Source organism: Glandiceps talaboti, chromosome 5, assembly GCF_964340395.1.
Source record: "Glandiceps talaboti chromosome 5, keGlaTala1.1, whole genome shotgun sequence".
In the NCBI taxonomy this organism is placed as follows: domain Eukaryota; kingdom Metazoa; phylum Hemichordata; class Enteropneusta; family Spengelidae; genus Glandiceps; species Glandiceps talaboti.
This window is the reverse complement of record NC_135553.1, coordinates 16,332,036-16,357,500: the sequence shown is the minus strand read 5'-3', so window position 1 is coordinate 16,357,500 and position 25,465 is coordinate 16,332,036. Positions and strand designations below refer to the sequence as shown.

Here is a 25,465-nt window from a genome sequence, read left to right as displayed (position 1 = left end):
CAGCCTGAAAATGTCTATACGTGCATGCATGAGGAGTGGGACGAGTTAAAGAGTGCCCTCAACTCTACGATCAGACATTTCCAATGAACTCTGAGCGCTTGTGAACGGAGCGTCACGGTGACACCTGTAATTTCACACCGTTTTATACACACAGTCTTGTAAAGCTGTAAAACACATATCTGGTACAAATATACGTCACATGTTATACAGACGATCAAATCTGCCGGTGACCATGACAAAGTCGATCAATATATTTCACATTTTAATCATCAGTCAGAATACGCACTTGTCATATGTAAGATATAATTCATCTGTGAATAATTATTTTTTGCGGAAAACGAGACAGGATATATATCAACTCTAGTACCATCTAATCTAAAGACAATGACAAAAATAACAAAAGTATTCGCACAGATCAAAGTTACACCGGAAGTATGATAATCAGTAGTATTGACTATTAAAGCGAAATACGAGGACCATGATTATTATGGCAATACGCCATATATGGACCACAGGGGCACGTATTGTTGCTTAGATTGCCGTTTTCCTTACACTATACGAAAAGTCATATTTGACCATGTCTTTCCACCGGGGTAAATCTTTAGCAGAGGATGTGTAAATGTGGTGAGTATGAGACGAAGTGACACCTTTGACTTAATTTACCCCCGGTGATCTCTCCCCTGGGCCTTGTAAACAGTCAAAAGTGTCACTTCGCCTCGTACTACCCCTTGGCAGAGATGGTAGTTAGGTGGGTCACAGGTAGGGTAAAGGTTGGGTAAAGGTGGGTAAATTTAACTTTCGTATAGTGTTAGGAAAATATCATACGAATTATATATGCTACTAAAAATGTATCAATCTCTATACCAGTAGATATATCTCACAGGTAGGGAATTGTAATCAAATCGTTGTTTCATTTAGTCCGTAGACAAGGAAAACAATAACCCAGGAAACAGCACACGCGCCTGTGATATGCGCACTAATTTATATAAATATTGGCTTGGACAATTTTAGACAAATATAGTTTGGAAGACATTTTACAACAGTAGTTGAACAGCACTGATATACGATAGATCTAGTTTAGTGCTATTCTTCATCAAATCTTTCACATCTCTCTTTCAGTTTCACGGTTAGAGACCACGTTGGCATCCAGACTACGCTAGATCAAACATATATCAACTTGAACATAACAAATACTACTGTCTCACTGCCGTGTTATATGTTTTTTGTATTTCATGTAATATAGTCAACGCCATATAAATACTATATATATTATAGATCTAAAATATATTACTCGAACATAACTTATATGTGTGTCTTTTTGAACCTTGAACGTTAAAACACAGCGCCTTAAGAAGTATTTTGTGAACTAGGTTTATCAGTTTCATGATATGTTAAAGGGGATATGACGAAGTCGTTTGCAAATAAAAGTCGGAAACGTTGGTGGGAAATAAACCTGACAGTGTACTTGCATTTGTTATTTCAAGAGGAATTTGTCGGCCACTTGTATACAGTGACGAGTGAGTCAGTGTCAAGTAGGTAAAGAATGGCCGATGACAGTGCATTCCGTGACGTCAGAACCTTTAATCTCTTCCGTACCTAAGACATTGCCGCCGAAATTGTTCCGAACAAATTTATCGATTCTCTGCTTTTTTTAGCACAATACATTATTTTAAACCGGAACCATGGAAGTTATACTCAATGGATTAATTGTACTAGATTTAAAATATTAATGGTAAAATCACCATCGGAAACAAAACAACAAAAATGTTTCTGAATGGTGTTGAAGAGGTACTAAAGATGCTATTTGAGTTTGTTCAAATCAGCAAAACGTACATAACTTTTCTTACACACTATGACTTACAGGTGAGGAGTTTCCAAACCCTGACTCGAAATCCTCGGTCTCTATACACGTACAGAAATGGGTTTACCGTTGAATTTGAATACTGCAACCAAATGGTGAACAAAAGCCAACTTATTGGGACCTCACAATTACAGACAGATGAAATGATAATGGTTACATGGTAAGGGAGCCATTGCAAAGCGAAGAACGCTAGTAAAACTGTCAAAGTAATAGCTGCCTTCTTGTCCTTTTTGACACGTGCATGCTTCATAGATCTGTGAATTGTCAGCTTGCTTTGGTTCAAATCATTCTTGTCTGTTGTTATCCTGACTGAAGCAGGACTGTAGTCTGTAATATCATCAACGTAATCATTAGTTTCGTTTCCATGGGATTGTAGGGCTGTATTTGATTCAGCTGTCAGTTTATTACCATGGTTATTTATAACAAGGTCCGTACGCGTTTTATCAGCTGTGCTTCTTTTAATATCGGTTGTTCTATTAATGTGCGAATTTTCTTGTTGAACCGACACGGTGCAATCTCCGTCACTTGGTTTGCTCAGCTGTGGCAAACTTGACTCTTTTAGCGATTCTCTTCTCTCGGAAAATTCCATCCGTGAAGTTGTTACTTTCTTTTCATCTATCATGTTGTCTTTGCATGAATCTTGTGTCTCACCTTGAAGCCCATCAGTGAGCCCCTCCATTGCCAGCCCCATCTCCTTGCTCGAATCATCATCCTTACTTTGTCCTGTTTGCATGGCAACGTGACAAGATAGCTGGTCGGGAATAGTTCCGCAGCATCCACGATGAGAATTTTCTCTTTGTTGTGGAACTGGTAATACACTTTTGTCATTCTCAACTCTGTCAGCGTGTATCAAAACTTCTGTTTTACGCTCACGTTTAGGGTTTTCGCGTATGACATCGAGGGGAGAAGCGTCGGTCTGCACCCCTATGGTGTTAGACCCTTTCCGGTTCGGTGCAACATTTTTATCTGGTTCTGAAAGACTGCGTCTTAAACTTGTTGGTTGACAAGGTATAATTTTAGTTCTCCGACGAATAACTCTATAAATTCGGGAATAAAGAACAAGCATAAAGCAGAGAGGTATAACAACGACTAGAGCCGTTGAAATAAGTACAAATGGTGCATGATAATTCCAAGCAGCACTGCACTCCCTAGTATAATCTATGTAATTCTCACCCGAGATAGGTTCCCAAAGTAGAATCGCGGGTGCATAGACGATGAAGCCTAAAAGCCATGCGATACCAATCATTGAAAGGACAAACTTTCGAGTTCTTATCCGTCGATGCATCACTGGGTGCACAATCGCTAAATAACGGTCGATACATATTGCTGTCATGTTATATATAGAAGCACCATACACTGTATAGTCGACGGATAACCAAAGCAAACACAAAGCTCTACCAAGTGGCCAACCACCGCCTGTCAAAGTCTTAATCAGCATCAGGGGCATTACAAACATCCCAGATATAAGATCAGAGATAGCTAAACTCACATAGTAGTAATTGGTCAAAATCTGCAAACTTTTTGTCCTTGAGAACACAATCAGTATACACAGGTTGCCAAGAATAGTAACTGTAATTAAAGTAACAAGTATGGTGAGGATGGCCACAGTCTGAGTGGTTCCGTACGCCAAGGTGAAGCTTTGCGAGTCATAGTCGTCACTGAAATTTGCCAGCTCCTCCATTTTAGGTCCTGTTTTCCAACTTGGTAGAAAGTCAAAAAATATTTGCGAATAGGAGTGAAACGGCTATCTCGTGACTCAGTACAGGGCTGCGAAGCAAAGCAGTTTGACGTCAAGGGGTTGAAAAATATTACAAATATGAGAATTGAGAAAAACACATCTGTTGATGATGTAGACTATTGCGCAAATCACCTGCGCAATATGATAGCAACACGATGTGAAATTCTTCGGGTCGGTGCAAGTTTTTGTATTGACTTTATTTAGACATACAATATTATTTCAATACGTAAGCTTATTAAAGTCCTTGAGTCACTTTTTATAATAAACCATATATACCTTAGTTTAGTCCAGCTCAGTGGTGTTTCTAATCAAAGGAGGACCCACCCACCAGTCTTCGTTTAAGTACCATGAGTTTGGGACAAGCAACATTTTATTGAGTGACACTCCACCTTTACATGTAAAACAGCCTGCGCACAGAAATGCCACAGACTGAGTGTTAATGTCATGAATATTACGGCAAAATGCTGACTGATATCACGACATGGTGTTAAGTCAATAAATGGTGGCTAAAAAGTGTGTTATAGTCAGCACGTCTGTTAGTTTCTCGTACATTTTTTTTTTTTTTTTTTTTTTTTTTTAATTTTTTTTTTTTTATTTACGTACAAAACAAAGAAGTATACAGCACACAAGGAAAAACAGAACGAAAAGAATACTAAGAAAGGCTAGAGAAAATTTGACTTGCATCCAAAGAGTTTGATATTTTGGAAAAAAAAAACAAAAAAAAAAAAAAAAAAAAAAAAAACAGCAACTAGACTTCAACTAATGACGTGTTCGTATTTACACAAAATTGGTGCAAAGGTAGCCACTTCATTTGATGGAAATTTACTTTATCATTTGCCCTAGCATTAAATAGTTCTATATTATATATGTTACAAAGTAATAAATTGAATTCCCTAAAGGATGGTTTCTGTTCCTTTAATTTTACCCAATAGATATATTTCCGAATAACTAAAGAAACAAAATTTATAATCATTCTTTCTTGTGGGTCACCAAGAATCATACATAGCTTAGACGGAAATGATGACAACCTTAGCGAATTACCCATTACATTGATAACTTCGCCCCACAGGGCCTTAGTATCCTTACATTTAAAAAAAAGGTGTTCCAACGTTTCTGGTTCTTCTTGACAAATCCCACAAAGAAATTTTGGGTACTTTACTGGATTAAAATGATGAAGTTGCTGATTTGTATAAAGAATATTATGTAAAAGCTTGAATTGGAATTCTCTTGACTTACTTTCATTGGAAACTTTAAAACTAAGCTCATACAACTTTTTCCAATTTAGGCCAGTGAAAGTTAAACATTTCTCAAGGGTTTCCTCAGTGTTTGGCTTCACAATTCTATTTTCTAAAAGTTTACTCTTTAGAACCGTCTTTGAAAGTGACTCAAACAAAATTCTTTCATTTCCAATATTAATATAAATATCGTTAGATGAATGCCCTAACTGCTTAGCTTTTAAAAAGCATTTATTTTTTCATTTTTTGTTCATTTCAGGAAATACTAAAAAAGACCTAACTGATGTAAATGGCTGATATATGTGTAGAGACAGATTAGCTGAATGTGAATGTGTGTGGTGTGCATGTGTATGTGTACATTTATGTGTGTTTGTCTTACCAATAAGACCAGTAAATACCAATAAATGTACCAAAGTTGCATATTCCATCGTTTCTACATCGTACATAACATTAGAACTTGACCTAAAGTCATCATAAATATGTCCAGGGAAAATGCATCTAGGAAATTAATTGTTAAGAGTTCATTACAATCATGTAATCTGTATACCATGCTCTTGCAAAACTACACTAGGACGAACTAATCGTACAAGCAGACGTAGTCAGGTTATACAGTATCGTTACGATTTACACCTAGCTCCACGTTGGCATCCAGAAACAGATCTATATGATGAAGGAAACAATATCAGTAATTTCTAAGAAAAACTTTAATTAGAAAAAAAGTGGATGATTTATTTGGGAAATTGACACGTGTTTATAGATATACGACAAACAACTAGATCATTCTATCCAAATATGGGTTTCAACGTGAGAGATCTCATGTTCAGACATTGACACTACTGTTAGGTAGTTATGGATGGATTTCGATATATTAATAAAGAAGACATGTTGTGCTATGGCTTACACGAACTATTTTTTTTCTGATACAGGTATGGCAAGTGTATTTACTAATCGTCATACGATGTTTAAAATGTTCAAATTAGAACCCATGCAGAATTAAAATTCTTAGGGAACGAGTAAAATTTACGGCAGGGGCACCTGAGGAGAAAGCGGGGAGGCCATCAACAGAATCGAGAGGGGCCTTGAAAATTCTGACAGTCTGAACATACGACAAGGGACCAGGGTCTTGGAATATTTTCCTCTTGATTTCACTGCACTGTGACGGTGGCTTTTTGAAGTGGTCATATGTGTGCATTGAAAATTATTTTGCGGCTTCGCCACAATAATATACACTTAATTTACCTATATTTGGCGTACATGACTCAGGTGATAGCCGCTAAAGGTCAATCTGATTAAAATCTGACGTGGTGACAGCGGCTCAATTTCTTTATTCACCTCTATTTCAATCTCGTTAGTGTTGTTTGTTTTCGATTTTTATGGTAAGGCGGCGACATCGTCGCAAACCACGGCCTGTTTTACGGCAACGTTCTTAACGAGCCTCCCACAGGTTCAAAATGTAGTGGTAGAAATAATAACTCTGGTTTGCGAGAATGAGTGACGATCACTTCCGGAACAACATAAAGAAAAAAAACCGACAATAAACGATGGAAATACTAGATGTAAAATAAAGAAATCCAGCCGTATCTACCACATCAGATTTTAATCAGATTGGTGATAGCTCAACAATGTGAGATTTCTCCTAGCAAAGCCCATATCTATGATATATTTATAATCGCTAATGGACCCAGAAGTTGATTATCACTACTGAAATGTAGTGTATCGTACATATCTAATGTAAGGAGAGGGTTACAAAGATGATCCCTGTGTAGTGTTCGATGGTGGTGGTGGTGGTGGGCGGGGCCGGCCTGAGAAAATTCGTTGGGGCCATGGGGGTGGGGGAAACGTTTTGACAGCTCTGAAGGGGGGAGGGGGCAAATCTTCCGCTATACACTACAATGCCAAATTCGAGTCACCAATGCATCCCTGAACTGAGACAGACTACAAACACCATTACATATCTTGTGACAAATACTTCCAGAATTTGTAGGGTTAAGATACTGGAGATTAAGGGTTCGTCTGTCGGAGTATAACAATGTTATGACATCGATCGTGTATACGCTTGTTCATACATCTGTTTCTTGAACGGGCAAAAAAGCACAATTCTCTTAGCATTACCTTTTAGACGATCACGACCAAATCAACTTTTCTTAATATCTGAGGCGAAAAAAATCGTCTTTTTACCCAGAGGGTGTTCCCAAGGAATGTGGTAACAGCGACACAAGCGGACGGCGATTTAACATTGCCTTAAATCTGATTGCAAAAGTAAAGAAAAGAACAGCGCCACTATTGAAAAGTCGTCTGTATAGGAACCGACAGTGGTATATATATATATATATATATATATATATATATATATATATATATATATATATATATATATATATATATATATATATATATATATACACACATATACACACACACACCTCGGTGAGTATCAATCTGCTAAGACAGTGCTCTATACCGCAGTGGCAGAGCGCAATACTACCAAAACTATATATATATATATATATATATATATATATATATATATATATATATATATATATATATATATATATATATATATATATATAGTTAGTACTGGAACTCTTTCTTGGTTGTAACTCGGTCGAGTTTCACGCATAGTGCGATCATCAGACAATTCACTGTCTTAGCAGATTGATACTCACCGAGTTATAATACCACTGTCTTAGCAGATTGATACTCACCGAGTTATATATATATATATATATATATATATATATATATATATATATATATATATATATATATATATATATATACAGAGACACGTACATGTACATAAATACATGTGCGTGGATCTCTTCAACAAATCTAAAAATGTTGTATACCAGTTCAGTTCTAAGCTTATTAAAGAGTCTTCTCTTGCTATTCTTTTCGAATATAAACTTCGAAGTAGATAACACGACAATAATGTTATGGAATAGCGTAGTGTTGTCTGTGAAATATGTATCTAAATGTTACGAGTTTTGATGTGATGACTACCGATAATTTAACAATTCACGCTCAGTGGTGGTCACATCTTATCAATGAACAGTCAAATAGTTAAATTACACATCATAACGATAGCGGGAGGAAAGGTGTTAGCCCAGAGACCTGACTATACACCTGACTTGGTAATGTAGAGTCTGTCAGATACAGACATTCGTGTCAAGTTACCAGCCAGCATTGTCGTGTACTATTAGTAGTTATTACAAGAAGACTGATAGGGCTGAACAACACGACGTATCTTAGAGTCTGGGTAAATGTACAACCCATAATACCAAAGTAAAGCGTTCTCTGTATGTACCATAATCGTTTATAGCATCCATATCAACTGTATAAGAATAATATTTCATTTGCTAATTGACCATGTTAGAAAGGCCACATGCTAGATAGGCTTGTAAATAAACCAATTACTTGTTGTAGTTCACCAGGACAAATCATGAGTAAACTCTGTCGTGCCAGTATGTTGAGCCAGGCCTGGGCTAGAACAGGTTATTTTGTTTAGTATTCTCCAAAGCAAAGCGTACAAAAACTGTTCAAAGAGAAAAAAAAGAAGTGGGCCACACATCTCTTATTTGGATAAGAGATGACGTCAAATGCTTGCAATTGAGCTGGTCCACTGTGACTTAGTAATTATTTGTATCAAAAAGTCTATTTTGTTAATGTTGCTGCATGTTTGTTCTTTTTGATAGGATTTACCTCTATGCAATCTTTAAAGTTTGCCTATAGCAGTAGACTCTAGAACTGGCCTTTCAGACCATCAGGTAGACGTGTACATAGTCATCAGTGTATAAACTTTAGGTTTCCGGAATTTTAAGCCGCACGTGACGACAATTGATCAAAACAATATCCTGTACAATTTCTATCTGATTAAAATGTGATACAGTTTTGTTTGATTTTTGGTGCCATGCTAGGCTCATTTCAATCCATCAAGCAGACTCTAGTGGTTTGGTGTTTATTCGCTCTATTGTACAGCACATAAACCTATTGAGTCTTCATTTTCAACGATTTGAGTAAAATTGAATTGTTCAATGTATGCTGTTTGATTTGCCTTTGTTTGGTTCCCCTTAGGAACAACCAGTTTAGATGAATAGTTTGCATTTAACAAATAAAGTAAGCTAAAGGGGGCAGTTATAGTTGGTTTGTAGATAAAGAGTGTACCGCTAAAAAACGTTTAAAAATAGTACGTTTGAATGCGGCCTCGAGGCACAAGACTTTCTTTTATTTACACCTTTTGTCTCATTTGGTCTGTCAATTTGTCCCATTGTTTTTACTGAGTACTTCGCTTTCAATAATCTCTCTCGAAGTTTTTGTACAGGCTTGTACTTTTCAGTACTTGATGTTTTGGAAGTACGTCTTGTTTCGACAAGCTGATTGCTTCATATTTGTGCAAACCGACTGGTCCCATGACTGGTCATCATGGGCGAGTAAGCTTATGGTAGGCAACAGTCGGAGCACATGAACTATATAGTTGGATGCAACGACTCGTGATATCGTTTCTTAAAAAAACCAACTTCTTTTAAAAGTAGCCTTGAAGCACCGAATGCCCTTTTTTTTCAAGAATAAAGAACTTATAGTCTAGAAAGAAGTCAATAATCCAAAACTTGATTGTCTTGATAGAAAGTAAACTTAAACTACTGTCCCTTTGATAGTAATTGATGTGATGCATTTTTCCAAATCTGCATGTGCCGTACATCGAGCCATGGTAATCACATAGGCTTAATTACACATATTTACAAGAATATAACCGGCTACAGCTGCTGCAAAGCCCGGCTACGCGTAATACATGTAGACAGTAGACTGATGTAAGTTTAACTTTAAGGGTCAAATGGTCAGTTTAGCACCCGTGATTGTGAATTTATTATAATGTATATATTTTTTTAAACTTCTACATATTTATTCAAATAGGTTGCACTGACCCTATCTCAACTCGTATTTAAAAGCAGAGTTTATGCCATCCCTTGTGTGAGAAGGAAAGAGTATTATTATTCCATGCGTACCGTACCGCGCCCGTACCGTACTGCCAGAGGTCGAGGATAATCCTTGAGCCATGTGAGTATAGAAGTAACAAACACCGGAAGAGAAGTGGAAACAAAATGCACGGTACGGTCGCGGTGGTACAGAGATTTCTCGAATTTTACGGACGGGTAAATATGTAACTCTTTCGCACTGCCCGGACACAGGTAACGCTTTCTTTCAGAATGCTTAAGGTTGTGACGAATATCAAACCACGATGTCGCGGGAGTTTCCACAAAGCACGACAACGTGATTATTGATTTGGTCATCATGATTCGTACGCACTACCTGTGCTGCGTGACAGGCTGCAGGCAGGCCGTACGGTACGTCTCCCAGTCGTGAGTCCAAAAGTCAACATTCATAGGATAGTTTACGATAGCGGACAATGTCATACCTGTTGATGGTGTCATGAATATGTATATACTCCTTGTCGTCTTAACAACATAACAATAAACAACTAATTATGTTAATAAATTAATATTACCGTGTGACGACGTTGATGATGGGCACCTTGGATTTTGTGGAACTGTTGCACAATAAATTGAAAAGGTACGGGGATGTCCATCAGTGTGATTGGGAATGTAAGTATACCATGTGAACAGTTTTAGAACGTTTATTTTGACTGAATTCCTTTCTAACGTATGGTGGTAGATACAGATAGTTGAGGTCTGGTCAATGTTGATATTTAGTCGTATTACGTGGTGGCTTCGTAGTGTCCACCCCCCTTTTCATATAATGGAATATTCTCACCTTCGGCGTTCACACCTCATGACACTTTTAACCAATAGAAATGAGAGGTCGGGTATGAGAGGGGGGTTTTCCTAATCGATGAGGTAATTGTCAAAGCTGTGTTATTACTTATTCTGTTATTCTGTGTGTACTAATCCCTGTGTGCCTTTCAGTAACGTTCAGACGACCACTAGAAGCACATGTAAACGGTCAGCTGTGTGTCATGCAAGCAGAAAAGTCACTTCTACTAATTTTGAACTATCATAACCAGGCACCGCTCAGAGAAACAAAACTCAAATCTCAAAAAATTCTTTGAAATTTTTTTCTCCAAAATCAACTGCAACAATATTATATCTTCGTGGAATTGTTTTAGATGCAAACACACAATGATTCAGCAAACATTTAAGAGTAATTTGTTCAAAACTTGCATCATTTTTTTGCTGACAGTTGTGATGTGGAGCCAGTCATCTGCTAATATTGTGAAATGTCCACCCGATAACTTTTTAGACCCAACTGGACTTTGTAAAAGTTGCACAGACTGCACAGACCCAAAAGACTGCAAGAGCTGTGAAAGTACAAGTCCAAGCCGAAAATCCAGTACTTCAAACCTACACTGCCCAGAAAACTTCTTCCCTGATGGCAATGGTGGATGTATTGACTGCATTCTGTGTGATTACCAACCCAAAACACCTGGATGTCACTATTGTGGTAAGTCAACTTTGTTATATTTTACATTTCATTTCTGACTGAAGTGCTCATGATTCATTCATAGCAGGTTGTAGAGTAACAGGTTAGAAAATGTCTTTCCCCTTCTTTTTTGGGGGTGGGGGTGAGGGTGGGAGTGGGGATGGGGGTGGATTTTGAAATTCCAAAAGATGAAAAATATGGTATAGTTTTAAAGGTACGATAAATTGTGTTTGCCTGTTCTATTCAGTTTAAGAGTTTAAGCTTACTTACATATATATGTTGTTCATATGACCATGGCATACTTTGTGAGGTTTTAATAATTGATAAGGTAACTCCTCCATTATGCTAAACATTTAAGCTATTATTTGAATGTAATAATAATGCCAACTAAATGATTCTGTGCTGTTGACAATGACATTTCAAATTCTCATTTAGTTACCCGAACTTTGAAGTGAAAGATAGAATTAATTTTTCATTAGCTTTGTCTCATTATTATACAGTACACATAAGTTTGAATTTATTTTTTTTTAGAATTGGAAATGTTTTGGTTTAAGTATAACACAAAATAAATTTTTGATTCATGGTTCTGTTGTCACTACAATACTACACAAAGTGATGTTGTCGTTCATTTAGTGTTTTTCAATCAAAAGATATTATGAAATCATTCTTGAAGAATGGTATTTTTATTTTGTTGATGGAAGCGGTGTTTTGAAGAGTGCCTGGAATGAGCTATATTTGTCTTTTCAAGTACTTCTGCAATCAATCTAAGCTACACAATCACATATAGAAATTCCAGGGTAGTCAAAATATTGTGTCTACCTTTAAAGAACTTCAAGTCGTGTCATTTTGTAAGAAAATTAATCCTGTTTATTATTGTAAGATGGTTTCAAGAATTTGCCGTTTAGATAGTAGAAAATATAATCTCTTCAGTACCTTTATTCAAAAATGACAAGCTGGTTTGTGTTCTTTTCTCATTGCCATGCTTTTGCAAAATATTGACAAAGTCCAAAGCACTGATTTGTGCTCATAGCATTTACGTTGACGTTCAGCTCTGGTTCACAAAATTTTGTGAAATTATATTCCCGTGGGTGGCCTTAGAGGATTTCTTTTGAGTGGGTTTTTGATCCAAGTGTACTTTTGTGTAGGATGCTGGTCCACTGAAGCAAATTGAATCAAGTCTGGAATGGAGAGAATGTTCCTAATCTAATTTACATAATTAACACAAATGAAGGTGGTTACACAGTATGTTGACTTACAGGGAGGAGATATCCATTACAAAAAGACCGGCAACTTCCTACAAAAGAACCGACTTTTGTTGAGTGTTAATCCTCCATCAAACAGTAAAGGCTAATGAGGGGGGCTTAGAATAGCCTGGGAAACTCTTTTTGTCTTCATACAACTATAACCTAAATGTAACTGTCACAAATGTCCCCATTCACTTGTACCTACAGTCACACCTTTCCCGCCTTTTTATTGTAATGTTCGACATTGTGACAAAAAAAAATGTCAAAATTTTTCCACCTACATCAAAAGACAAGTATAATCCCTTCTCGTTTTTACACTTTTCAAAATGTTCGACGTTATGCAACAAAAGAATATAAAAAAATTTCCTGCACAAATTAAACGACTATCACTATCTTTTGACTGGTGGAAAAAAGTGAATGCGAAAATATTCCCGCCAAACTGAAAAAAAAAAATTTGTTGTGTGCTGTTCAATTTTAATGTACGTTTGATGCAAAACAGCTGAACATTAACCAAATATTGTGGTCTATTTTACCGGAACCAGGTGTATTTTGTAAAATCTGAACGGAAACAGTTGACAATGCAGACAGACCACAAACAACATACCCCAAAAGTTCAAGTGACTTGATTATTCAGAGTGAAAATAGCAAGGGAAAATGCTTTGTATTATAAACTTGAAAATGGTTTTATAAGTTTGTGTAAATATTTCTACAAAATACCACATCAAAGAGTATTAAGGAATTAGATAGCACCCATCCTGTTTGTCTTTCTTTGCTATTTCAGAATTTTATCCGTTATTAGAACCATAATCACACCTCGAAAACAATCAAAGTAATCTAAGCCAAATGTGCTTTGCTCAGTATTTCTTCCTGACATTTTGGGGTGAAGGTTCTTTGTCTACTGTTTGCATTTTTTCTCTGTCGGTTCAGTGAGAAAAACAAACAAAATAGAGACTGGAATAAAGGTGTCATGATAGTATGTAATCCAGGGTAATGCCTGGCTGAACGAAGGTTAATACCTTACAATGCAACTATTTAATTTCCTGATATGGGTCTCATAGCTATGTGGAGATTATGGCAACTTCCTAAATATCGCAAATATTCCCCTCATCAAAATAAAGATTTGAGACATGATTTGTCACACATTCCGGTTCTACAGCAAAATTCTCCAAGTACCAAGGTATCCATGTGGTAGCATGGAATCATTGTTGATAACGTAAAAATGTTAACACATGCTGAAGTGGAAACGGTGCGCAAATTTTATTAATAGGTGTACGGCACGTGAAAAAGTGGATTAGTTGTGAATTGAAGAGAGATTAATGTTCAGTCTGCAGACAGTTTAATAGTTGACTGCAATAGTCACTCAGTCAAAAAAAAAAGACTGAGTCATTGAAAAGGTGACATTAAGATAGACAGCCGTCAAACTAAACAATGTAACAAATCAGGCATGCCTTCCGACGTGTCTAGACCAACTTCATGACAGATGACATGGTCTATGGCTTAAAAATGAAAAAAAAAGAAAAGCGTAGTTCCGATTAAATTCCTCTCAGAACTAGGGCAGGTTATCTTGATTTGTTTTATCTTTGACGGTACAAAGGCTAAAAGACAAGGGAATCAAAGCCATCATTGATCACAGCTATTGATTATTGTTACATTTTTTCATTCTTGATTGTTCGCAAATACCAATCTTCAGTGTCACTTAGTCAAAGTAATTATTTATATTGTCACATGATATTAAATGTCATTTTCTTTTTACCATTTAATGTTCATACTGTTGGTCTACCTCTCATTGTCCATAAGTGTACTTTTTTATCACCTTGAACTAGTTATACAACTGTAAGGCCTAGTAAAAATAATTGTTTGGTTCCGGTTACACAACCCCACCTAGTTTTTCACGCTGATCCTAAACTTTTTTTTATGTACTCAAGAAATTGCGAAAATTGTGAAATCTCGCCAGAAATAGTGTATGTGAAAACTGACATTAACTTAAAAAAGATAAGACGAAACTGTTCTTCCAATCAATTTGCTATACATCTGACGGGAAGAAACCAATAACACAGAGGCCATTTGGAAAACAATGGGAAACAAATACCTGAACTATATACACTCACATATGGAAAAAAATTAAATAAAATGAAAAATAAAAAATCTGCCTACTCCACCTATACTAAAATTGAGCGTAATCGGAACCACACAATTTTTTTTGTTGGGTCTAAGTTTTATTTGATTGCATTACTTGAACTGTTTGAGTACTCAGATAGAGTCAGTGCAGGTTTAGAATAATGAACAAACAACAAACAGATGGTAAGAGTTTCTCATTCAATATGCACCTTTACAAGATTGAAAAAAAAAAAGTTTGTTTGTTTACTTAAAAAAATATCTTTCAGAAATTAAAAATACGCCCCTTACTTCAGTAAAACAGATAATTGGGATTTTCAGTCCTTCTCATAACAAGAGTATATTTTGATTGAAAAAATGAGTAAATGATTTATACAATTTGTTGTTTAAACAGAATCAGGGTGTGTTCTATTTTGAGTACATTACTAATTGCACTAATTAATGCACTTTCATGTCTCAGCTGAATTTCTTGTTCCATCAGTATTGATTTCACTATGCATGTAATGTATTTGACTGTGTCGTCATGACACTGTCATAAACAGTTAAATACAAACATACAAAACTACACACGAAGGTGAAAAAAATGGACAGCAAGTACAATACAGAAACATAAATTCTAATGTTTTGCATGTTTCGTTCTGAGTTATCATCCTAGCTTAGCATGTAGCACGTCTCAAAAATCTTCTCCCATTACTCATCACATTAAGTGATTAAAACTGTGTGTATCAGTTGTTTAGTTAAGTAGTCTGGCAAACACCAAAGTGAAGATAATAGTTGCAACCCAGGCTCAGATTTCCTCTAACCCCGGACACCCACATTCAGTAAGACTGCAACAACCCAGAGTTTCCGCTATCCTCGACACCCACATCAATTGCCCTATTCAGTACAATAGCAACCAGTTTTGTGAAGCATGTCATTATTGGCTGTTGTTTTTGTGCTCTCATGTGTTGTATTCGTTAGTATTTTCTAACTGCTAACATAACGGTTCAGTGATGAGGATAAGCCTATCATTCATGCATGGATTTGTCCATTCATACCATTAAGTGGAACATTGCTGAAATAATAACTCCAACTTTTTTACATTGTTTAGATCTTTCATCGACATCACACAATAGCTATACTCAACTCAAAGTCTGCACAGGACCACACGTAAACAAAACATCATCCAGACTACTAAAAACTTTTGCTGCTATTTTAAGAAACATTTTTAACTAGAATAAAAGTCCTGTCAGTAAAAAAAACTAGAAGAATAGAAACTAACTGTGAATGTTAAGTTTATATCGGACTGGATAGTATAAGATATGTTGTGACAACCAGAGATAAATAGAAACAACATGAATGGGGGAGTCAGGACAGTGTGCAGTATTCTGTCAATGGAATGTGTGGTCAATGTGTCTGCTGTGTAGGTGGAAAATCATACCACTATGCAGGAATAAGTGAAATACTATAGTTGCATAATTAGGCATTTTTCAATGAAAAAAGTTATGTGGAACGTGGGCTGCTTTTTGATTGAAAATAATCTTGTGCCATAATGCCTGCATTCCTTTCCCACTAACATTTAAATTGGGCCAATATAGTCCACCTTTGATGTATACATGTCAATGCATGAATTACAGTAACTTTTATTGTTTGACGATCAGTTTATTCATTCATTCGTTTGTTCATTCATTCATTCATTCACCCATCCATCCTTCCACCCATCCTGGTCCATCCATCCATCCGTCCATCCATCCATCCATCCATCCATTCATTCATTCATTCATTCATTCATACATTCATTCATATATCACTAAACTATGAACAATCCAATCTATTACTTTAACAATCAATCAACCAACCAACCAACCAACCAACCAACCAATCAACCAACCAACCAACCAACCAACCAATCAATCAGTCAATAAATCAATCAATCAATCAATCAATCAATCAATCAATCAATCAATCAATCAATCAACCATTCTGTCACCCATACATTGACCTAACATAGCAATCTGATCTGATCTATCTGATTTAGTCAAGTAGATTGAATCTATCAATCAATCAATCAATCTATCAATCAATCAATCAATAATTAAATTTTTTTGATCAATCAAACTCTCAAGCAACAAATCAACCAACCAACCAACCAGTCAATCAATTACAAGAATTTATAAAGTGTCAGACTCCAGCCAATGTAGGACTAAACAACTTGACAACTCAATGTAAGCATACAGACCTTGATCTAGTGCGATTTGGTTGGCTGAAACAATTGACTCTGGCAGTCAAGTCAGTTGTCAGTCACTCACTCACTCAGGTAGTCAAGTTAGTCAGTCAGTTAGTCAGTCAGTCAGTCATGTCAGACCCACAGCAACTTGGCCAAAGACATATGCCAACTATATCATTCCATGAGGAAGTGATTTCATTCATATTGTCGGACTGCCAATAAATATTCAGCTACTGCAGTCTCTGCTCCATTCAATATCAGAGAAAGCCATACAATCTTGCAGTTTCATATAAACTAGTCAGGCTGCAGTCAGAATTTTTTCAGCTCTTGGTGTGTTTTTTTTTAACTATGACAATATGTGTGTATTGTGTTTGCAGTCACAAATTCACTCTCTTGTGAATTTTTCTTCGCTTGTCATATCTGTTTCTCAGCATATTCATGTCTTGTGTTTGCGATCACAAATTCTCTATCTTTTGGGTTTTTCTTAGCCGCCACCTGTCGACAGCATATGTATATCATGGTGTGTGTTGTGTTTGATAAGATAGCAGGTCATATTTGAAACAGGAGAAAGTGTCGACACCCAATGATTTAATGTTTTCCATGTTGAATGTCATTATTATCAAGGGTTTCCCTACAAGCTATCAACAAAGGAATGTATACCCTTCACTACACCCAGTCTGCCATCACATCAGTTTCTATCTCAATGCTATGTCAAGAAGGTAGATGAACAATTGGGGATATCCCTATTGATATTTAAATTGTATCCACAATCATGCAAATTTAGGTGAGAACAAATCAGATTCCTCTCGACGCAAAACAATGTCACGTACATATTTTCTTGAATGTGTTAAACTTCAATTCATACTTTGTCTTTCTGTTTTGTTTTCCGAGTTATGCTATGAATCACTAAACTAGGTCATGTTTGATGTCGACGTTGTTGTTACTAGGAACAAGGAAATACCTTTGAGAAAGTGTGTCGTGTTTAAAAACTTGTTGTGGTATGTTTTGTTTCATAGCAAAATAAGGTGATACAAATGACTCCTCCCTGACTAATGACATCATCGTCTAACTTTAAACAGCTATAAAGGTGAATGCCTCACAAAGAAATATTTTAGTTTGTTATCAGCTCTAGCCAAAGCTTGATCGATTTCAGAGTTGCATATAGACAAAGGAATTACACATCATTTATACTATGCTACGTACAATTATTGAAACTGTAGGGACTGTGAAAGGTATTGTAAATTCTTTCAGTTTTCTCTCTCTGCTTTTTATGTGTGTTAGTAACTGCAGTGTTTTGTGACTGTGTGTTGCTTTCTATTGCTGATTTGTACAAAGTGTTGTTGTTTTTGAAGTGGACCGGGCACATGCTGATGACTCAGTGAAAGATCTCTCTTTGTAGACCATCTATAGTATTGACAAACAAACATTTATAATATATGTTCACAGTCAATGCCTGTACAGTGCATTTATTCCTACTTTGAAAAAAAAAGATGTCTTTCAAAAAGAAATATGAAGTACACTAATACTTCAAGGAGGAAGGACATTAAGAAGCGATTTGATAACTTCTAGCAGATCGAGTTCTGCTAATAACTGATCAGGGGTATGGCGATATATTTCAAACGTTTCTACCTGTGTAGCTATATAGCTGCACTATTAAGAGAATATTGTATGTTCATTTTGTCTCAGATCACCGGCTATGAATTATCTATTGTGCTGCCACTAATGTTGTTTACTCTATGTCCATGTTTAAAAGCCAGGGGCTTATTGCACATGGAATTAATATTATGATAATATCTGAGATGTTATCAGTGTGTGTCAATGATACTTAAATAGCAAAGAATGATATTACTGATGATGGTTTAATATCATTTGGTGATAAACCATCGACCTTAAGCTACTTGACAGACCTTGACAGGCTCAGCAAACTAGTACCATAAACCTGGTTTGTATTGCTAGTGTATTAATTGTCCAAATTTAGTGCTTACAAAAATAACGATGACAACATTTTCTGTGCGAATTCAATGCTTTAAATGGGTTCAAGGATTGATCATTTAGTGTAAGGTTAAAAAGAAGTTACTTCGTCTAAGATTTGTGTAAAATTTGTACAAAAATAAGTTAAAAGTGTAACATACGTTTGTTAGTTAAAGTCTGATTAGTAACAAAATCTGTCGTAGTTGAATAAAAACATGTTGACATTTGAGAATGAGCTTATGAAAGTAATACATATTGTATGCAGATATAACTCATGTGAAAATATCAGGGTGAGAATTGTAGACACATTTTTTTTTATAAATCTCGAGTCACCTTATTTCCATACTGCACTGTTGTGACAGTTTAGGAATTAGTGAATATATTTTAGTGTTGCATTTAGCGGTATTGTTGACTGACTCTAGTGGCATCCCCATGGTTTTGACAAAACTGAAATGATATACTAAGTCTTTCCAAACACAAGTTATTTTTTTTATGATCCATACTTGCCTAGTATCTGTGTGTGTGTTTTTTTATCAAAATTTTAGAACATCATTTAGCTATCAGAAATACGAAGTTGTGGTATTTATGTCAGTTGTAAATGAAACCATGATATCACACATCTGGTATGTGTATTTTGACAAGTAATCTCACCAGGTCAAACAAGGTCAACTGGTGTCGTCTTAATTCTTGAACCTCTGGTGTGTTTGATTAAAATAAACAAAAAAGCACACAGCTCTTAAATCTGCACCAAACTTTCATGATATCAGTGTATGGACACCTGTCGCAGTGGTGTAATCGTAGCAGATCAGCAAAATTCACAGATTAGTGTGTTTTTTGGGGGGTCTTAATATCCTGGCTTTTTCCTTGGCTCTCCATCAAAACTCACTATACTTGATAACAATGATATGGTTGGGTCAGTCTTAATAGAAGCTGTGTCAAACTAATGAAACTTCACTAATATTTCGAAGTATGTTGGCTTTCAAGTTGTTTTAACAATATTTTTTATAAGTTACAAAATTGTGGAATATTTTGAAAAAAATATGGCAACTTGTACGTTTGAATGTTTTTCACTATATATGGTGTGTTAACAACTATCAGTAGCAAATAAAATCTAAAGAATTCAGGTTGAATGTATATATCAATTTCTGTAAAAGTGCATGATTCTATGTCAATATTGAGTTTGGATTTTTTTTAGAATAAATATGAACTCGAATTTCCGCAGCTGCGAGATAAACAATGAAATAAATATGACCATAATAAATACCTAAAAACATATAAAATTATATATTGCATGACTGGCATGATGAAGTATTAGATGTTTAGATAGCAGATCTCTTTGAAGTTGATCATAATATGACTTAAAGGGGCATAAGCTAGGTTTACGCATATTTTGGCATACTAGTAGTTTATGCTGCATATTTATAAGGTACTCGCAGTATTATACATACTGTAGTAACACTTCGCCACCACTTGCAATTGAATGAACTCAAACCTAGTATCAAGATATACTTAGAAACGATCTGATGACGTAATTTATGATACGTATCAAAAATGTTCACAGAATCCCTACTATGCAATCAACTGTTTTAACAACACCAGAAGACGATTGTAATGTTATGCAAAGCATGCATTGACATTAAAATGATTTTAAAATAGTTTAATCTAGGATTTTTTTTGGAAAGTATTTTCACTTGTGAATAAAAAGCTTATAAGTTATACACTCAGCTTGTGCCACTTTAATATATTTTGTTGAATTTTGTTTGTTTATATAGATGTAGCAGTTGAAAGATCCACACAACCCTCCAGCGATGAAGGGATAGAATCTACTAGTACTGCCATGGTGTCATCATTCACTGATGGCTTCTTTATTCCACCACCATATCTAGAGCCATTGAAGTCACAGAATGACATGATCAAGCTGGAACAACTCCATGGATCAGGTGAGGATTGTAACACTCAGTCGTTTCCCTGACAACACTCCATCATTTCCATACCAACACTCAGTTATTACTACGGTAACACATCAGGTGTTTTTGAAGTATTTGTCATTCAAAGCCGTCTTTAACTTTTAGGCTATGATGATACCATGGAAACGACAGAATTGATCAATTCTACTTAGATAAGAGAATGTTTGTTCATCTCTGTTTGTTCAATGTACATTTAGATACCATTCTGTGATGAATCTTAGTAAATTCCTGCCACCCTTCAACAAAATTGGGACAACATCATTTTATTCACTAAGTGATGTAAATATCATAAAGTTCAATTTTTCAGTTACATGAAGCAGCGAACAACAACCACCAAACCAATAACAACGTTTTACATGACCCATGTCTGTGTATGTGACTTTAATTTTTTTTCAAAAGTTCAAGAAGTGAATGGAAGCTATTACTAATGTAGTAATACATTTTGTAATTTTTTAAGAGCTTCCCTGTAACAACTCCCTCTAGTGGTGTTTATTGATCAATTTGTTCAATGACTAGACTACACCACCAGAGGGTGCTATATACCAAGTAGGTCTATCAGAAAGAAGCACATACTTCAAGCTTTTCTAAATGGTTGATTATATTTCCTCCCATTAGATCCCCTAGAAGAAGATAATGGTGTTGTTAATACATATATCTTGGGAGCTGGAGTGATTGCAACTATTGTACTTTCATTTGTTGCTATATGCTTAGCATTTAATGTCACACGTGGTATACACAGACAGGTCTTCAGGGCACGGAGACAGTCTACTCAGAGCAACAGTAAGTAATATAGATACCATGGTGTAAGCCAAGTTGTACATGTTTGGACTGATAATACTGGATACATTTACTGCTTATTCAAAGTCATTACAATGTGAATCTAGTACATCATTTGCTTTGGTGTACTCTAAATATAAGGCAAGATGTTAACCATTCCTATATTTAGGGCACTCATCTTTGTGGCTGTTTTGTCTGTTGATCTTCATTGAGGGACAATACAAATATTATTGATGCTAGAAGTAGAAGCATGAGTGTGAATACCCCTGAGTACCCACACTGGCACTCATGTGGCATAGAGTTCTGTTATTATTACATATGTTCATCCGAAACAACAAAATATCCGTAAAAATGACACTGGGATTACACGCTTTTGTGTGGAATGTATGATCATGTCCTCATTTGCATGTCATTTACATGCAGGTATGCAATAATGTTTTTGGTATTGCACTGCAGTTAAAATACCACTAGTATGTGTGTGTACCGATGCAAGTAATCACTGGTACATATGTAGTAATGACTAGTACAAAGACACAATAAATATATTTTACATCCCTTTCTAACACTTCATCTTTTTTTATATCATTTTTAGCATCTGTACATTTCCGAAACCAAAGACCCATGGTACAGTTGCGTAGTTTCCGTGAGGCTAGAAGAGACAGTCCTGTACATTACAAAGTTCCTCGACATCCAAGTCAGCAGAGTCAGAGACTGAAACAGACACCAGCCTATTATAAAGTCTACCTGCCACAGTCAGATGCCAGCTTGTCCTCACAGAGTTCACTCAATAGCAAACTGAGCTATGAAGCATTCACATCGCCGCCTGTCAACTCAACCACCGCAAAGCAATACTGCCACCACAGTCAACATTCAGAGAGTCGATCAAAGAGACCAGTCTATATCAATATGCCACCTGATCATACACATCAACAGATTAATACAGCAAATATTACCAGTAATCCTTTATTTCATTGGGAAACTCCAACTACAAAAAGCAGTATTGTAACTATTGTCTAAAAAAAATATACACCATATTTAAAAATTTAGATTTTAAATTTTAAGTATTTTAGATAAATCTGGATGTCAGAACAAAACTCATATACAAGTTTTCCAAAACACTCAAAACAAGTGAACACAAGAATCTACCAACACAGTATCAGGTCAGAAACATTCCTTTTCAGTGTTAATTCCATGATTTTAATATATATCTTTACTGAGGTTTGACCATATATATATTGTAAACACATATTGAGAATTTTACTTTAAAGTTAGAGAGTTTATGTTTGGTAGTGAAAAAGTTAAGTTTTGTATTTTCCATTGTGTTGAGTTTTGGAAGAACATTGGAAGAAGTTTGGCTTTTTTTTTTGAACAAACAGGAGTACATTTATTTAAGTCCTGTTAGTTTCATCTAGTGCACAATCCTGAGGGCAATAAGTATGTACTTATGTTAACTATGAGTATTACTGCAAAATGCAAAATTTATGATATTGATGATATGATTCTTTTTCAATGGAGAATATTTGTAGGCCCCAGATTGTACATTAGTTAGTTTGTTGTATTGTATGTGATGAGGTTGGGTTAGAGCAACTTTCTGTCCTTGCATGTCTGTACATTTAGATGTACAGAATTATTTTAGATTCAATCTGAAAATTCTCAGCGCAAAGTGTCAGATTCTATGTTTAGAATCAGATACCCATGATTATCACACATTGGAATTGAGATTCTGATTCCCATCAGATATTTTATTTTCAAGTGATTTAATATTTGCAAAAAAAAAATGTTGTCATAAACAGATCATTTTGACAGAACAAAGTTTTATTAAAAAATTTATTACAGTATATTGAAAAAAGTATTGTTGCTATGATAAAGAGATATCAATGATAAATTATAGTGAAGACAAACAACTCTGCAGTATGGTGAATCTAGCCTAACTCCTTTAAATTTTGATGGAGTAATTGCATCATTCTGTAACATCCAAACAAACCCTTGAATTAAGACAATTTTTCACTGTATTTAGGACACACCCCTTACATGGCAAAAAGCTGCCACAGTTCTGCAACTTGCTGACCAATCACATGTTCTGTTTAAACCTGCACAATTTTGGACAAGTCATAGTATGCACTGTATCCCTCAACACAGCCATAATACAAATCATCCCATTGGACAATACATAGTTGATTGCTACCGTCGGATGAATTTTGCTGCATACAGAAAAAAACCCTCAGAATTGTTGCAAGGGTTGTGTGGATGTTATGGAAATAGAAAAAAATGGGTATTATTCAGGATTTTAAAAACTCATTATTTTTTGTGTTTTTTGAGATAATAATTCACAATGCATCTCATTCAGCATGGCCAGAAACTCACATTTTCTCATTTTTCTGGTTTATTATAAAACTGCCATTTAACACTCTAAAAAAAACCCTTGCTATCTTTATAAAATTATTTATTTCTATAAGGAAGAAATTTATTTGATGGTTTGAAGTTTTTTATTTATATGAAAGTCCATTATTGAGTTTACTTAATTTAATATCAATAATAATAATTTAATTTTGTGACATTATTTTATTTATTGTGCTAAATAATATGTAGTTATTTGTGCTGCATACATTTTAGATTTTATGTCACTTTTGTATCCAGGCAATTTTCATGAAAAGTTTTGTATTTTATTAAAAAATTGTATTTTACTGTAGAATATGCAGTATAAATTTGTTAGGAGTTCTTAGAATTTATTAGTATGCAGGTTTCTTTTTTCTTTGTTCAGTAATTTTCTCTTTGTCCAATGATTCAATTATTTCCATTAATATCTAGTGTCTACATAGAATTATTCATATGCTTGTCAAACATGTGTATATAAAATTTTTGTCAACCTATTGTAACTTTCTGTGAAAGCTAAGTATGTATATATATTCTCTATTCAAATAGACGTTGTAATGTTTTCTTGTTTGCCAACAGAGGGCGCTGTTTTACCCCGGGCTAGGCCCAGGGTTTTAATAAAAGTGTAAAAATAATTTGGGATTTGTGTGTGATCATTATCCCACCAATCAACCTTGACCCCTTCCCCCCCCCCCCCCCCCCCATTTGTGATTTACCAGAACAACTATTAAGACTATGTTTTTGCATTATCAGACACTCCAGTGGCTTACATATTTTATACTGGTCTGGAACTTATTTCATTGAGATATAATCATATCCGAGTCATGTAGCCAATAATTATGTATACTATGGTTATTGTAACCAAATGCCTTGACTGGGTATGTATGTAAAATATATTATAATGAGCAGTACTAGTGTACCCTCTAATGATAGCCAAATTTTGTTGAGTCAAAATGAGCAAAACTGGCAATTCTTGTGAGTCACCACATAGTAAGAGATAGGGGAACACCAAATTTTGATGCGTCACTAGAAATTGTGTGCCTCAGTGGCATGTCAAATTGGCCTGGAGGGCATACTGATAATGAGTTTCAAATTGAACTGGATATTGTGAAGTCTCACTGATACTGATTGGCCAATGATCATTGATCATATTCTAAGAGTCGTTCTCCATCCCTCAAGTTCACCTACTTATATTAGTACGGTAATTAAATCTACAACACAGTTACTTGCTAGATCGACAATAATGCAGTTCAAACACTTCATGTCCATGCCATGGTATAATAGTTGCTTGTGTTTGTCATGGTGGCAGTCTGAATCACTTGTCTTTACATGTGCAGTTTCAAATTGACATTGGTGGTCAAAGTTTACAGTAAAATTATGGTGTATCTAAATATTTAACAAACAAACAAACAAACAAACAAACACATAAACTGTACAGTTGTGCTACAGCGCCATTGGCGTTATCTTATAGTTATTTGACCTAGTGGAAACCCAGAGTGGAAACCCGGGATTGGAAACACGATGTCAAAATATGTACTTG

At 35.5% G+C, this 25,465-nt stretch overlaps 1 protein-coding gene across 2 annotated transcripts; it reads left to right on the top strand.

The window, feature by feature from the left end:
• The first annotated feature begins 9,970 nt into the window (after window positions 1-9,970).
• On the top strand, window positions 9,971-23,946 carry LOC144435774 (uncharacterized). 2 transcript variants are annotated; one of them, XM_078124393.1, is made up of 5 exons: window positions 9,971-10,179; window positions 11,033-11,293; window positions 20,581-20,748; window positions 21,391-21,555; window positions 22,145-23,946. In XM_078124393.1, the coding sequence occupies exons 2-5, from the start codon at window positions 11,038-11,040 to the stop codon at window positions 22,567-22,569; spliced, it is 1,014 nt and encodes a 337-aa protein (XP_077980519.1). In that variant the 5' UTR covers window positions 9,971-10,179; window positions 11,033-11,037; the 3' UTR covers window positions 22,570-23,946. The 2 variants fall into 2 exon arrangements, with proteins under 2 accessions (XP_077980519.1, XP_077980518.1); XM_078124392.1 differs by having other exon boundaries at window positions 9,971-10,437.
• Window positions 23,947-25,465: the final 1,519 nt, after the last annotated feature.